Source organism: Vanacampus margaritifer, chromosome 9, assembly GCF_051991255.1.
Source record: "Vanacampus margaritifer isolate UIUO_Vmar chromosome 9, RoL_Vmar_1.0, whole genome shotgun sequence".
In the NCBI taxonomy this organism is placed as follows: domain Eukaryota; kingdom Metazoa; phylum Chordata; class Actinopteri; order Syngnathiformes; family Syngnathidae; genus Vanacampus; species Vanacampus margaritifer.
In genome coordinates, this window is record NC_135440.1 from 16544181 (window position 1) to 16557479 (window position 13299).

General features: G+C 37.4%; 2 protein-coding genes across 6 annotated transcripts in view; both read left to right on the forward strand.

Annotated features, from left to right (window-relative positions):
* The window catches only part of osbpl3b (oxysterol binding protein-like 3b), a 35699-nt gene extending 29502 nt beyond the window's left edge, over positions 1–6197 (forward strand). For both annotated transcript variants that reach the window (XM_077576515.1, XM_077576516.1), the window contains 8 exons: positions 1286–1423; positions 1562–1625; positions 1703–1781; positions 1852–1996; positions 2924–3065; positions 3134–3260; positions 5195–5317; positions 5460–6197. In XM_077576515.1, coding sequence (XP_077432641.1) covers positions 1286–1423; positions 1562–1625; positions 1703–1781; positions 1852–1996; positions 2924–3065; positions 3134–3260; positions 5195–5317; positions 5460–5556 — 915 coding nt within the window. In that variant the 3' untranslated portion in view covers positions 5557–6197. The remainder of the gene's footprint in view (positions 1–1285; positions 1424–1561; positions 1626–1702; positions 1782–1851; positions 1997–2923; positions 3066–3133; positions 3261–5194; positions 5318–5459) is intronic.
* A 751-nt stretch (positions 6198–6948) lies between these two features.
* gsdmeb (gasdermin Eb) lies at positions 6949–12700 on the forward strand. 4 transcript variants are annotated; one of them, XM_077576930.1, is made up of 10 exons: positions 6949–7010; positions 7373–7577; positions 8790–8982; positions 9050–9221; positions 9418–9529; positions 9679–9801; positions 11439–11566; positions 11636–11813; positions 11904–11977; positions 12063–12700. In XM_077576930.1, the coding sequence occupies exons 2-10, from the start codon at positions 7373–7375 to the stop codon at positions 12291–12293; spliced, it is 1416 nt and encodes a 471-aa protein (XP_077433056.1). In that variant the 5' UTR covers positions 6949–7010; the 3' UTR covers positions 12294–12700. The 4 variants fall into 4 exon arrangements, with proteins under 4 accessions (XP_077433056.1, XP_077433055.1, XP_077433054.1 ...); XM_077576929.1 differs by having other exon boundaries at positions 6982–7101; XM_077576928.1 differs by having other exon boundaries at positions 7005–7101; positions 7312–7577.
* The last annotated feature ends 599 nt before the right edge of the window (positions 12701–13299 follow it).

The following is a 13299-nucleotide window of genomic DNA, read 5'->3' on the forward strand; positions in this document are numbered from 1 at the left end:
TACTCCGGTTATGTATTTCTGGACTAAAGTCTTAGAAAAACTTTCCGCTATTTTGGACTGTAGGATACCTTTATCCCCAAACTTGTGTTTGCTAGGTGACCTAACAACAACTGACTTACCACATAAACAATTTCAATCTACACTTGTAGCCCTTACTATCGCTAAAAAAACAATTCTTGTTAACTGGAAAAATAAACAAACTCTGAATATCGACCAATGGTCTAACCTCCTCATAAATCACATTTTAATGGAAAAAATATCTGCCTCAAATAAAAACCAAATATCAAAATTTATAGAAACATGGTCTACGTATATAGAATTTTTTAACCTAATTCCGGTTACTTAATTCTGTCTGTTAGCGAGAGCCACCACATCGTGATAACTTACATTGATGTTTCTGCATTTGGCAATTTATTATTATATTATATTATTAGTATGGGATTTTTTTTAATGGGCTTTAGGGAAAAAAAAAAAAAAAAAAACATTCAGTAGGCAAACCAAGGCTAAATCCAAGAAGAGAAAATTTTCTGAAGATAACAGAATGCTACATCAACTATATTAACTCATTTGATGCCATTGACGCCTATAAACGTCAAAAATTCATTTTCAATTCTATTTTTATTATTATTATTACTATTTTTCCCACTTTTGTTAACAAGAGTATGAACATTTTTTGAAAACAATTTTTTGAAAAAAAAAAATTCTTTAAAGAAAAAGAAAAAGAAAAGATTATTAAAAATTAGGGGCGTCAGGCGATTAATTTTTTTATTGTAATTAATCGCATGACTTCAATAGTTGACTCACGATTAATCACAAATTTTCTATCTGTTCTAAATGTACAATAAAAAAAATTCTAGGTTTTCATATTCTTATTAACAATAGTGGGAAAAAAATTTAAACTAATAGAAATAGTTCAAATTAATTTTTGACGTCTATGTGGGTTGGGGGGCTATATTAACTAGCTAAAATAAATATAGTGGAATCTCAATTTAACAGACTAATTGGGGGGAGGGGTCTTCCATTAAGGAGCAGATTCTCTGTTACAATGAAGTACTTTTTTGTGGCCTAAAACAGCAGTACAGTAAATAAAAATAAAAAGTTTGTTAGCCTAAAGGTGCTCAGTACAGCACACATTCATTTCAACTAGATACTTAAAAAATAAAAAGCTTGAAACTATGCAAAAAGTTTATATAAATGTTTCTTGTTGCTGCTTGGGAGGGGGACAATGGCATGCATCCGGTCATGTTCATAAACCGCAACTTTAGCACTGTTTTTGTGTGTGTAGGTCTTCATCGCTACATTTGTGGTATCGGGTTACGCTTCCAGCTACTACAGAACTGGCGGGAAGCCTTTCAATCCCGTCCTGGGAGAGACTTATGAATGTGACCGGCCAGATAAAGGCTTCCAGTTCATTGCAGAGCAAGTATGCTTATAGCAGCAAGTTTTTATTTTGGATGTAATTCATGACAAATGTATCTTTTGTAAGGTTGCTGTTGAAATACGTTTGGGTTGGATTGGAATCTGTTTGTTTTTTTTGCAAAGTTATTATTTCCATCAACAGGTCAGCCATCATCCACCAATCTCAGCTTGCCATGCGGAGTCTAAAAATTTCATCTTCTGGCAAGGTGCGTTCGGTAGCATACATTTTTGTTTGGTTCAAGTACAACATTTTTTTTTTTAATTATAATTTTTTATTTTGCAGACGTGAGGTGTAAGAACAAGTTTTGGGGGAAGTCAATGGAGATTGTGCCTGTTGGCAGCACACACGTAACTCTGCCTGGGTGAGCTTTACCCACCGAAACGCAACACGTATGTCACACAGCAAGCATTTATTTGCCGTCATTGCTGCAGCTCTGGAGACCACTACGAGTGGAACAAGGTGACATCGTGCATTCACAACATCCTGAGTGGACAGCGCTGGATCGAGCACTACGGCGAGATTGCCATCAGAAACTCCAACAGCGACGCCTGCCACTGCAAGATTACTTTTGTTAAAGTGAGTCGAGCTCGCAAACTACTTACATGCATGGCCACGTTTGATGCCTTCCTGCTAAAATGAAGAAAATTTTGCGTCGTGATTAAATAAACACCATTTCTAACATATTTTTTGTTTCTACCTTTCAAAATAAAAATAAAATTAATAATAATAACAAATTAATATAAAAAATAATGCATATAAATATAAATACATAAATAATAATAATAAATATATATATATATATATATATAAATGCATAAATAATAATGATAATAATAATAATAATAATAATAATAAATAAATAAATAGTGCTAAAACATCAAATTTTTTGTTGCTATCTTTCTAAATAAAAATAAAATAATAAAAATAAAATAACAATAATAACAAATAAATATAAATAATAATGTATATTATTATATTTATATAAATATAAATACATAAATAATAATAATACATATATAATTATGAATACATAAATAATAATAATAAATATATAATTATAAATGCATAAATAATAATGATAATAATAATAAATAAATAAATAGTGCTAAAACATCAAATGCTTACTATATAAATTAGGACGACTCACTACTGTAGTAGGGCTTTTATTACTCAATGACCTTTGCTCACAGTTGGCGCTCTTCACCAGCATGCAACTAAGAAGCCCATATGATGTTTTTGAGGTTTGATGTATGGAAGCCTTCACTGAGCTGAGAAGGTTAATTGCTTTAGCGCTTCTCATTTGAAAGGTCCCCTAAAGGTAGGAGAGCCGGGGAAAAAGGGGGATTTATTCGTCCTCACCTGCCATTAAAATGCACCAGACATGCAATAGAAACCGCGGTAAAGACCAAAAGAAGACATTACCGCGAGGTCCCGGATGATCGAGTGTGATCAAATGTTCAAAATAATGACCTTCACTTTGATGAATGTTCTTCTTTGTCACAGGCTAGATGGAACTCAAGTGTGAACGAGGTGGAAGGGACCATCACGGATCAGAAGGGGAAGGTGGTCCGCCGGCTCTTTGGGAAGTGGCACGAAGCGGTTTACTGCGGGGACCTGCCCTCGGCCACGTGCATCTGGAGAGCAAGTATGAGCGTTTGGTTTTTATTCCTAATCGAATCGTGAATATTAAGCAGGCGAGGCTCGTATGTGCAGATGCCATGCCGGTGGACCACGAGCAGTATTACGGTTTCACTAAGTTTGCCATTGAGCTGAATGAGCTGGACGCCTCGCTAAAACCGCTGCTGCCTCCCGTTGACACCAGACTGCGCGTCGATCAAAGGTGAGTGACAAAAACACATGACCTTTCATTCCCCTCGCTGCTTTATAACTTTATTGCATCCCAAAGATGCGTTTCTAATTCTACCTTTCAAAATGAGAGCTATAAGCATGAACAGGCTTCTTCTGCATGGACGTGGACATCTTGCATTGTCTCAGCGAAGTAATACTATAATATCAGAGAGAGACAGGAACAAGGTGACCTTTCTTATTCTGACTCTAACAGAAAATTATATTAAGATATAGTTAACAGAATGGAATTTGCAGAGGCAAAGAAATATTCCTTCTTTTATTGGAAAGTAATTCATTGGGCGGCTTATCTCAAGCGTTGAACTCAGTTGTCTGTTCTTAGCGCTGTGATCATCAAACCTGCGCGATAGTCACATCAATAAAAGATTAGAATAGTAACTGCCCTTGTCGCTTCTGTGCATATCTCTTAAGTTAATTTTAGCTCACATTTGTACGTTTTTCAAGTGAATAGTTGAAATGTAGGACATTCTAAAAATAACACCGGCGCTTTATCCTGTGTGACAGCTCAGTCAGAAACAGAAAAATGTCAATGAAAAGCATGTACAGTGGAACCTCGGAGTTTCAACCTCTCAGAACTAGTACAATTTGGACTTCAACCAAAAAATCTTGAGTCAAAAATGCCTCGGAGTTTGAACTCATTTTCGGAGTTTGAACACCCAAGCAAAGCAAGCTAAAGCGAACATACCTTGAAAACGGGTCGCCGAGTGAAGCCGAGCGATGCCGAACTGCTCATTTCTAGTCAGATCGTGAATACTCCCGCAGGTGCTCCACACTCGCGAGTGCATTTTGATTTCTCACGACAATTTTCTTCGCCATGGGCCCAAAAGAAAGACAACAGTGCCAGTGGCAGCAAAGAAAAACATACAGTGCTACGAACCACAGTGGAATTAGGAAAGAGATTATCACGTAGTTGTAACTACCGTGACTACTACTATACTGGCACGAGGACCCCCCCTTAGCTGTTCAACAACATGCCTGATGTTAAACAAGCAAGGACCGCTTAGTAGTCTAACAATATGCCCAATGTAAAATACACAAACTCAGCACTGAACTAAAGCTAGCATTAACATAGCATTTATCATCCACTGATGCCATCACACCACAACAGGTAAGCTAAGGTATTTTTATTGTTTAAATACTGTACTGTACTGTAAATGTAAAAAACATATATAGACATTAAAATAGGAATTTTTGGAGCTTGAGAACGGATTAATTGCATTTACATTATTTCCTATGGGGAAAAAATGCTTTGGAGGTTGAACAATTCGGACATTGAACACTTCGCAGGAACAAGTTATGTTCAAACTCTGAGGTACCACTGTACTTCCACATGTTTTTTATTTATTTCCAGCCCCAAAAATCTACAAAAACATCCATCCATCCATTTTCCATAGCGCTTGTCCTCATTCATGGCTTCAATTGACATCACATGAATGTTTTTCAAATATGAGAGGAAGTCACGTGAACAAATACAATGTCGATGTACAGTACTGTGTCATTCAGTAACTCTCGGATGATTCTATATGACTAGGCAAACTGGGAGTGACTAATACAAGACCATAAAAACTGCATAGCAACTGACATCATTGTCACTATGGGGGTCATAGTAACTGCATAGCAACTACAAAATAAGAGTGGCTAATAAATCATCACCATCGTCATAAGTGACATTGCAAGGGACATAGCAACTGCATAGCAACTGACAACATCATAACACCACAATGACCCCGTGACCCAACCCAAAACACCGTCATAACTGTATGTAAATGGCCTACATTTGACCAAACTGAACCCACAACCCTTTTGATGTTAAAAAGTCACATTTGAAGGCTTTTACATTTAAACAGATGCCCCCCCCCCCCTTTCCTTGTTTGCATGATAATGACGTTGGTGCTGCCTGGTGCGCAGACTGCTGGAGGAGGGGAAGCTGGAGGCTGCCGAGGAGCACAAGCAAAGGATTGAACAGCTGCAGAGAGAAAGACGACGAGTCCTTGAGGGGAGCAACGGTGCACATCAACCAAAATTCTTCAGGTAGGCTTCATCTCCAGCCGTAATAGTTTGCCGAGGTGATTACTGATTTCAATAGAAACATTATGCAGTTTTTCGATTTCTTTATATATATTTTTAAATCAGAGATGACAATGTCTTCGTTTCTTTTTTCCTTCATGCTCAGGAAGTCAAAGGATGACACGTGGGTGAGCAACAACACTTACTGGGAGTTGAGAAGCGATCCTGGCTTTGCCCACACAGATTTCCCGACGTTGTGGTGACCTGAACTGAAGCATATTCGCAAGCAGAATTTCAGTGGAAACATCCGCATTATTTTGTATTGTTAATTGCCTTAACAACAAGTGCTTATCTAAGTTGTGTAAACATGTTATGCACCCTGAGAATGTTGATCAGTATACAGTGAGTCCAAGACTGAGAAATGTGAAAAGGATGACCAATCCACCTCATTTAGAAGGTACTAATGACGTGGTACCTCGTTAAAAATATTGAGTGGCACCTCATCCTGTCATTTAGACGATCTCTACCTCAGAGATAAAGTAGCCTTGATATGCCATTGATTAACATTAACATCTAATATTTATTCTGCACATGCCTGATGCCTTATTGGTGTTACTGTCATTATTTTTTTTATTTGTTTCTGTTTCATATTGGTGTTTTCAAAATGTATAGTTTGTAAGGTGCTCTGTAAATGAAACAGATCTGTACTGAACGTTTGTTTTTATTTGACAACAACAGTGCTAATTATTTGTTATGACTGTGCGAAATGATGCAAAGTGGAGAAGCTGTAGCAAAAATCACACTCGTTCATGTGTTCACCTCATCCAATGCGCCTTCGGTTACGCCTGCGTCGTGGTGCAGTCCAAGATGTGCTGCGTCAGCTCAAATAAATGCTGTGATGCTGCCCTCTTGTGGAGTCTTGTGTGTACGGTCAAGTCTTTTTCAAGAACAATTTTACTCTTCGTTCTTTTTGTGCTGTAAACTGCAATCCGTGACTTGTTTTTGGACAAAAATGTAGCAAATGCAGTAAACGGTATTTAACGGAATGGATGTCTGGAAATGATCTACAGTTACACTTCAAATTATTCCGTTTTCATTTATTTACAAAATGTGCAATCGTTCAATGGACACTCGTGTTTTCTTGCCAACTAATGTACATTTATAAACATTACAAATATGTATGCAAAATTGTATATGGTTTGGGTGGGGCAGAACTTTACAAACGTTCAACATAGAGCCATCAAAAATACTAGTCAGTGAACTTTTCATTTCCGTTGTTGACATTGTTGAGTTACTGATACATTACAATTTGTCATTGTTGAGACTTGAGACTATTCTTCGTTCCCATTACAATTTGCATTAAGTCGAGTCCACACATCAAAGAAGTTTTACGACACCATATAGACACATCTTTTTCTCCATATATAACAGTGTTATTCGTGTATAATGGGCGTATTTAAAAAAAAAACAAACTTGACACTCGATGGTGGTTTTGCACTCATTTTCAAACCCAAGTGAATCCAATAATTTTTATCTAATATAAATATGAATCGTTATTATTGTTGTTTCGTACTCATTATTATTAACACTACAGTATTAAAAAAAATATTGAAAATAAATACTGAAAAACTGCTCCTTGTCTACTTCCGGAGTGGGCGTGGCCTAGGTGGGTCCTTTGTGACAGCTACGGAGTCTTCATATTGACTTTTGTGTCTTGGTGAGTCGTTGTTGAGTGAGAGTTCGTAATGACAGTCTTCGCAAAAAGTGTCTCTGCTGTTTCTTCGACTTAACACGATTTGGTGAAAACGGTAACTTAATTTCGCTTGTGTTCTCTATTTTTTTTTAAATATATAATTGGTAAATCTCCGTTGTTGTTGTTGGTGATGCTAGCTCGTAACCATTGTCCTCGTGCACGGACGACTACTTTGCAGGAAATTGTTCGTTTTTTTTCTCCATTGAAGACACGCTGAGAAAATGTGTGCCTTTAAGTAAATTATAACTTTTTTTTCGCATTCAAGTGGTTGCCGCGCGTCTGTGTGCTGCCTGCGAACGACTGAACGCTGACCTTCTTCCGGACAGATGTTCGCCACAGCCACCAGGAATTTTGTGGAGGAGGTGGACCCCGGAGGTTTGTTGATCCCGGTGAGGAGCCTCAACGACTCCATCGCTCCGCTCACTGTGGTGGTGAGCCAGAAACGCTTCTGGTTCTGGCAGAAGCCCAAACATCTGCCCACTGACTTTACCCTTAACGACATCCTCACTGGAGACACGCCTATCACGCCAGGTAAACAAGCCTCGTCAGAACCTAAACATTAACAACACCTGACCTACATTTACTTTTTTTTTTTTCTCTCAGAAAAGCTCAGTATTGTTCATTCGATTTGACATCATCATTGCTCTCCTTTTTATTTTTATTTTTTTTATAAATAATAATAATAATAATAAAAACTTGACCTACATTTACAACCTCAATTCTAAAATGTGTTGCATTAAAATTGGATTCATTTGTTTCTAACTTTTTAAATTTGGTAGTTTCTCTTGACTGGCACCAAGGTTATTATAGTTGACAAAAATGAACACGTCATTTAGACAAAAATTAAAAGAAAATAAAAAACGAAATACATTATAGGTTTACAAAACTAACTTTAATTAAAGCAAAAATGTGTTTTGTTTTGTTTTGTTTTTATCACTTAATATTGTAGCTGAACTTTAAGGGTTCATTAATTTTAAATATATTTATTTTGGTATTACGGAATGTCTGTAAAGAAGGAAAGTCAAACAGTCATTCACTTTATTACCCAATATTTAGTATTGGGTAATAAAGTTACTAATTACTAACTGACCCTGACCCTTACTTTTTTCTTTTTCTTTTTTTTAATCTTGCACTCAACAAATAGGTTTACAAAAAATAATTAAAACTAAAATGAAATGGAAAAAAAACAGTTCGAAGAACAAAGTAAATCTAATGGAATTTAAAAACAACAAACAAAAGTCAACATAATAAAAAGTAATTATAATGAAAAATCTACTTCCATTACGTTATGTGGATTTTATTTATTTATGAATTCATTCATGTCCAATTAGATTTCAGCCTCAAAGTGTTGCCATGTCAGTCTAATCTAGCCAGGGCCCACAGAATCAATAATAGAATGAAAACAATGCTGCTGGTCAATGAAACATAATGGTCATGTGGCCAATTTCAAAAGTTTCCCATCCTCTGATTGGTTGATCAGAACTAACCAAGTTGGCCTAGCAAAACACACGTATAGCAATCCACACCCGTTGATACATTTAATCATCATATCTGGTGATTGCGTAATGTATTTTATTTTTTAAATATGTCTTTTTTGTCATGTTATCAGATGTGTATTGGTTGCGAAAGGCTCCAGATGATGTTTTTGTATTAGTAATGAGTGTTGTGGTAGTGTTGGATTTGTTGCTGGTCAATCGTGTGGCGAAGTCGTCGTCTATGAACTGACTGCGTCTCCATCTGTAGTTGTAACCGAGACGGACTTCATCAAGTACAATGGGACATACGACGAAAACATTCAAGGGACGATAGATGCCACATTCATCCATTCCAACGTCAACATGGAGGGCAAAGACACTTCCAAACTCCAGTTCTCATTTGGCAGCTTGAAGAAAGACGAAGTCGATGTGCGCCGGCTGCTGCAAGACTCCAAAAACAGGTCGTCGAATTTCCATTTCATTTTCATGTCACCGTATTGTTTGTTTACCAACCAAATATCCCACCAGGTTGCTGGACATGTCCCACTGTCTGATCCAGCAGACCAAGAAGAAGCGTCAGGTGTTTGGTGTGGTCAAGGAGCGCATCGTGACCAGCCAGCCGTGCAGTGTCGTCGAGGAGGTCCAGCAAGCAGAACAGTGTACGGGGACGCTCAGCCTCTGCGGGCTCAACAGTTCAAAGGTCAACCTCGAACTCTTCACAAACGTGTTTACGGCCATATCTAATCTTTCCTTACGTTTTACTGCAACTTGGATTACGGTTGAACCTCACATTGGGTTCATTTGGAGGTCGCGCGATATATTTACAAATCAACAGCATCGATTTTGACCTACTTGACTTTTAATTTCCGCCATGTTGAACTTGTGTGTTTGTGCAGGTGTCACTGAAAGACGATGGCAGCCTTAGCAAAGTTTCCACGGAGATTCCCACCAACACCACCTTGGCTTATGCGCTCATTGACCTCGAGGTCAAGCACGATGGCCGCTACGGTGAGGAGGCATCATTCATAATGCACATGGCAAAAACATTTTTTTATTATAAGCTCATTCATCTCAATTGTTTAATTATTCTAGTTATTCAATTTAATGTACTAAGCTGCCAGTCTCAATATTTGAAATGAGTGCATATGTTTACACAGAGCTGTGTCTGATGTCAAACAAGGGGGGCTTCGAGGTGGACGGCCCCACCCAGAAAAGTCTGGTGGGCGTCACTGGAGCTCCTGGTGGGCAAAACAATCCGGACGTCAGCCATCTTACACGAGGTCGATTATTGCCAACTCTGCACTCACATTCTATGCACATGATTTATTTGGACACTTGCAAGTTTTTTTCAAAGTGCTCACAGTATGTCAGGTCATTATAAAATGTTTTTGAATTGAATTTTTGGGGCCTCTTTTATTGACATACTTGGAATCGTGGTTACCACGGTAACCAAGAGTTTTCTAGTGGCATGTTGTAAACACGTTAAGGCTCCTTCACAAGAATGACTCCACATTTATTTTATGCACCGGTAACTTATTGTTTACAAAGAGCACGTTAGTGAAAAATGATAATAATTGCAATTGAGATTTATTATGCAGTTATTTATTGTTTTTAAAGTCCTCTTTCAATGTATTTTTTTAACAAACACAAGCTATGAATTAATTTGTATTACAATAAACAATCAGTTTTGGTTTTATAGAATAGGTTTATGCTAAAGTAAAGAAAAATGAACACTAAATTAATTAACAAGAATTATTATTATTATTTTTTTTAAATCTACTTCAATTAGATTTGCTAACTTACTAAGCACTTGGACTTGTAGCCTTTTAAGCGTTCATTATGACAACTTCACAAAATTCTACCAAACAAGTGTGGCATAAACATAACTAATAACATCATAAATCAGATTACAATAATACAAACAAATATGTGGCTGTATCACTTCAAATTTTCATGTTTCATGTAAACATGGGCTGCAAGGAAATACAAATAGGCCATTGCAGCATCCCCCCAAAAAATGCTTTTAAATGTTTATACTTAATAGCACTCTGTATTGTATTGTATTATATTATATTGAAAATGTATTATTATGTTTTGATTTATAAAAACACAGTAATGCCATAATTAAATAATAGAATGTAAAGAATGGAACCATTTTCGCCACATTTTAGCTTCAATTCAGTGGACATTGTGCTACTCCTTTTGGCCACCTGGGGGCAGTATAATCAATGTGGAAGATAATAGAGAATATACGTTGGACGTCGTTTCGACTTTACGGCGCCCGTTACTCATCCATAATACCTTATTTTTCGTTAATTTCCCACAGTAATCACGACATTTTAAAGTTATTTAAAGTTGTGTTGTTGTTGCTCGCCATTAGTTCCGTCACATCTCCGTGTTTAAGTTTAAATTAGCTCCGCTCCGCCGTCCGATAGCAAAGGATGTCCGTGCGAAAACACAAAAGATTGGCCCCGGCTCTTCCAGGTTGCGCAAATATCTTTAAAAAAGAAAAGAAATAAGTACTGTACAAAGTATTTTGATGTAAATATCGACTTTAAAGGGGAAATCCGAATTAAGTCGAAATTCACATCGCCAGCATAGGAACGGAAAAATAGAAATTCTTTACATAATTAATATATGGTCGAAAATGTTGTTATATAAATATTATGTGTCTACATCTGTTGCTCAACTGTTATTTTGCTTCAAGGAATATAACACCATGACATGGATGCTATTCATTAGCCTATTGAGCCACCACACCGACTTAGCTAAACAAAGCTAGTTTATTTTTTCAATCTTAAATACGCAACACATTATAGTGTTTTAGTGTTCAGTTTGACAAATTTTTGCTCGCTACAGTTAGCCACTTAGCAATCACACCATTGACTATGTTGCTGTCTCTTGATGACATTCGCAGAACTGGAGAATGTATGTGCTCATTTCCAGCTGCTGGCAGCTCTTCCCGCCTCCAGCAGGTCGTCTCTGCTCAAAAGCATCACGGCACTCACGCAAGACAGAGCAGCTCTCAGCGCTCTTCAGAGTCTGGTGAGATGACTTCCAATGCTTTGATGGCTTTGACGTCATGATGACTTCGACCTCCCTCGTCTCTCTCAGCTGGACCAGATGCTTCTGGAAAAGAGCGTTAACGTGGCCGACGTTTCGGAGGCGCACGAACGAAGCATCCGGCCTGTTTTGGAAGTGTTGAAAGAGGCGGAACGTGTGTCAGAAGCGCAGACGGAGCGCTCCGTGTCGGTCCTCAGCGCACTTCACCTCATTATTAGTGCTTTGGATGGTGAGCATGTTATTTTTTGGGGGTGTTTTCTCTTAACCTGCTCTTTTGGATACTTTCTCAAATCTGAAGTGCACATTTGTTTTCTTCCAGAACTGACTTGTGATAGCCTTGCTGCCCTGAGAGTCTGCAGCAGTCCCGACGTGTTAAAAATCATGGAGCTTCTGGTTTGTACCAAAAAAAAAAAAAAAAAGCCAACCACACTTACTTTTTTTTTAATGCGTTTTTCATTTTCCCCCACATCTGTTGTAAGTACAGCGCTTGTCGGGAAGCGGGGAGTCGCCGGAGAGCGGCGCGGACGAGGCCGCGCTGCCAGAGGACGTCTTGTCTGGCGTGGAACATCTGTTGGCCTCCTCCGGCGTGAGCCTGCAGAGAGACGGCGACGCGGCGAGGAGCCAAATAAAGCAGATGCAGCAAGCAGGAAACCGCCCGCTCGTCATGTGTATCGCTCTCAGGGGCCTCCACTCACTTAACCCCCGCTAACATGTACTTTATTAATAAGAGCAATCATCAAAATTGAAAAGCACCCAATAAGCTCCTTAACAAACTTTTTAAATTGGAGCAATTCACTTTTTAATGTGTGTAAATGTGCTCTGTTGCTGTTTTTATGACTTTACTAACTATTTGAAACGCTATCGATTTCTATGTCTCATTATATGCACATCTGTCGAAAAATATTTGTAAAATATTAATTACCTTGGTTGTTCGAAGTGTAAGCCTAATTTTCTATGTCATCATTTGAACCCGTTCAACTGTTTCCAGTGGCATAGTAACATTCCCCAGGGGCCCCGAGCAAGAAAGGCTTGGGTGCCCCAGCGGCCATTTGTAATATACATAATACGTCATTATAAAATTGCACATCTGCATCTTCAATAAACAATCACCATTAATTGTGCTTCATTCAAGTGACTGGTTTTGTTTTAGTTTGTTTAACTTAAGCAAGAATCCTTCGGAGTCAGAAAACAAGAAAATAAAATTGCTAATCTCATGGTCGTTTAAAAAAAAAATTACTATAAAAAAAACATTTTACTACACATGGTCGTTTTGTTTCGGGTTTTTTAATAAAAAAAAAAGACTCCTTACGATACATGGTCATCTTTTAAGAAATGGTAAAAAAAAACAAAAAAACGCCTGACTATACATGGTTGTTTTTTTAAATGCTTTACTATACATGGTCGTAAAAAAAAAAAAGAAAGCCTGAAAAAATGCCTGACTACACAGTCGTTTTAAAAAGACCTACTATACATTATCATTTTTTTTAAAAACGCCTTATGATACGTGGTCATTCTTTTAAAAATGCTTTACTATACATGGTTAATATTTAAAAAAAAACACCTTTTATTTATTCATTTTTTTATCATCTTTTTAAAAATGCTTTATTAAACATAGTCATTAAAAAAAAAAGATAACTCCTATACATGGTCGTTTTAAAAAGATACTATATACAGTACATGGTTGTTTAAAAAAAACAAAAAACGCCTTACTACGC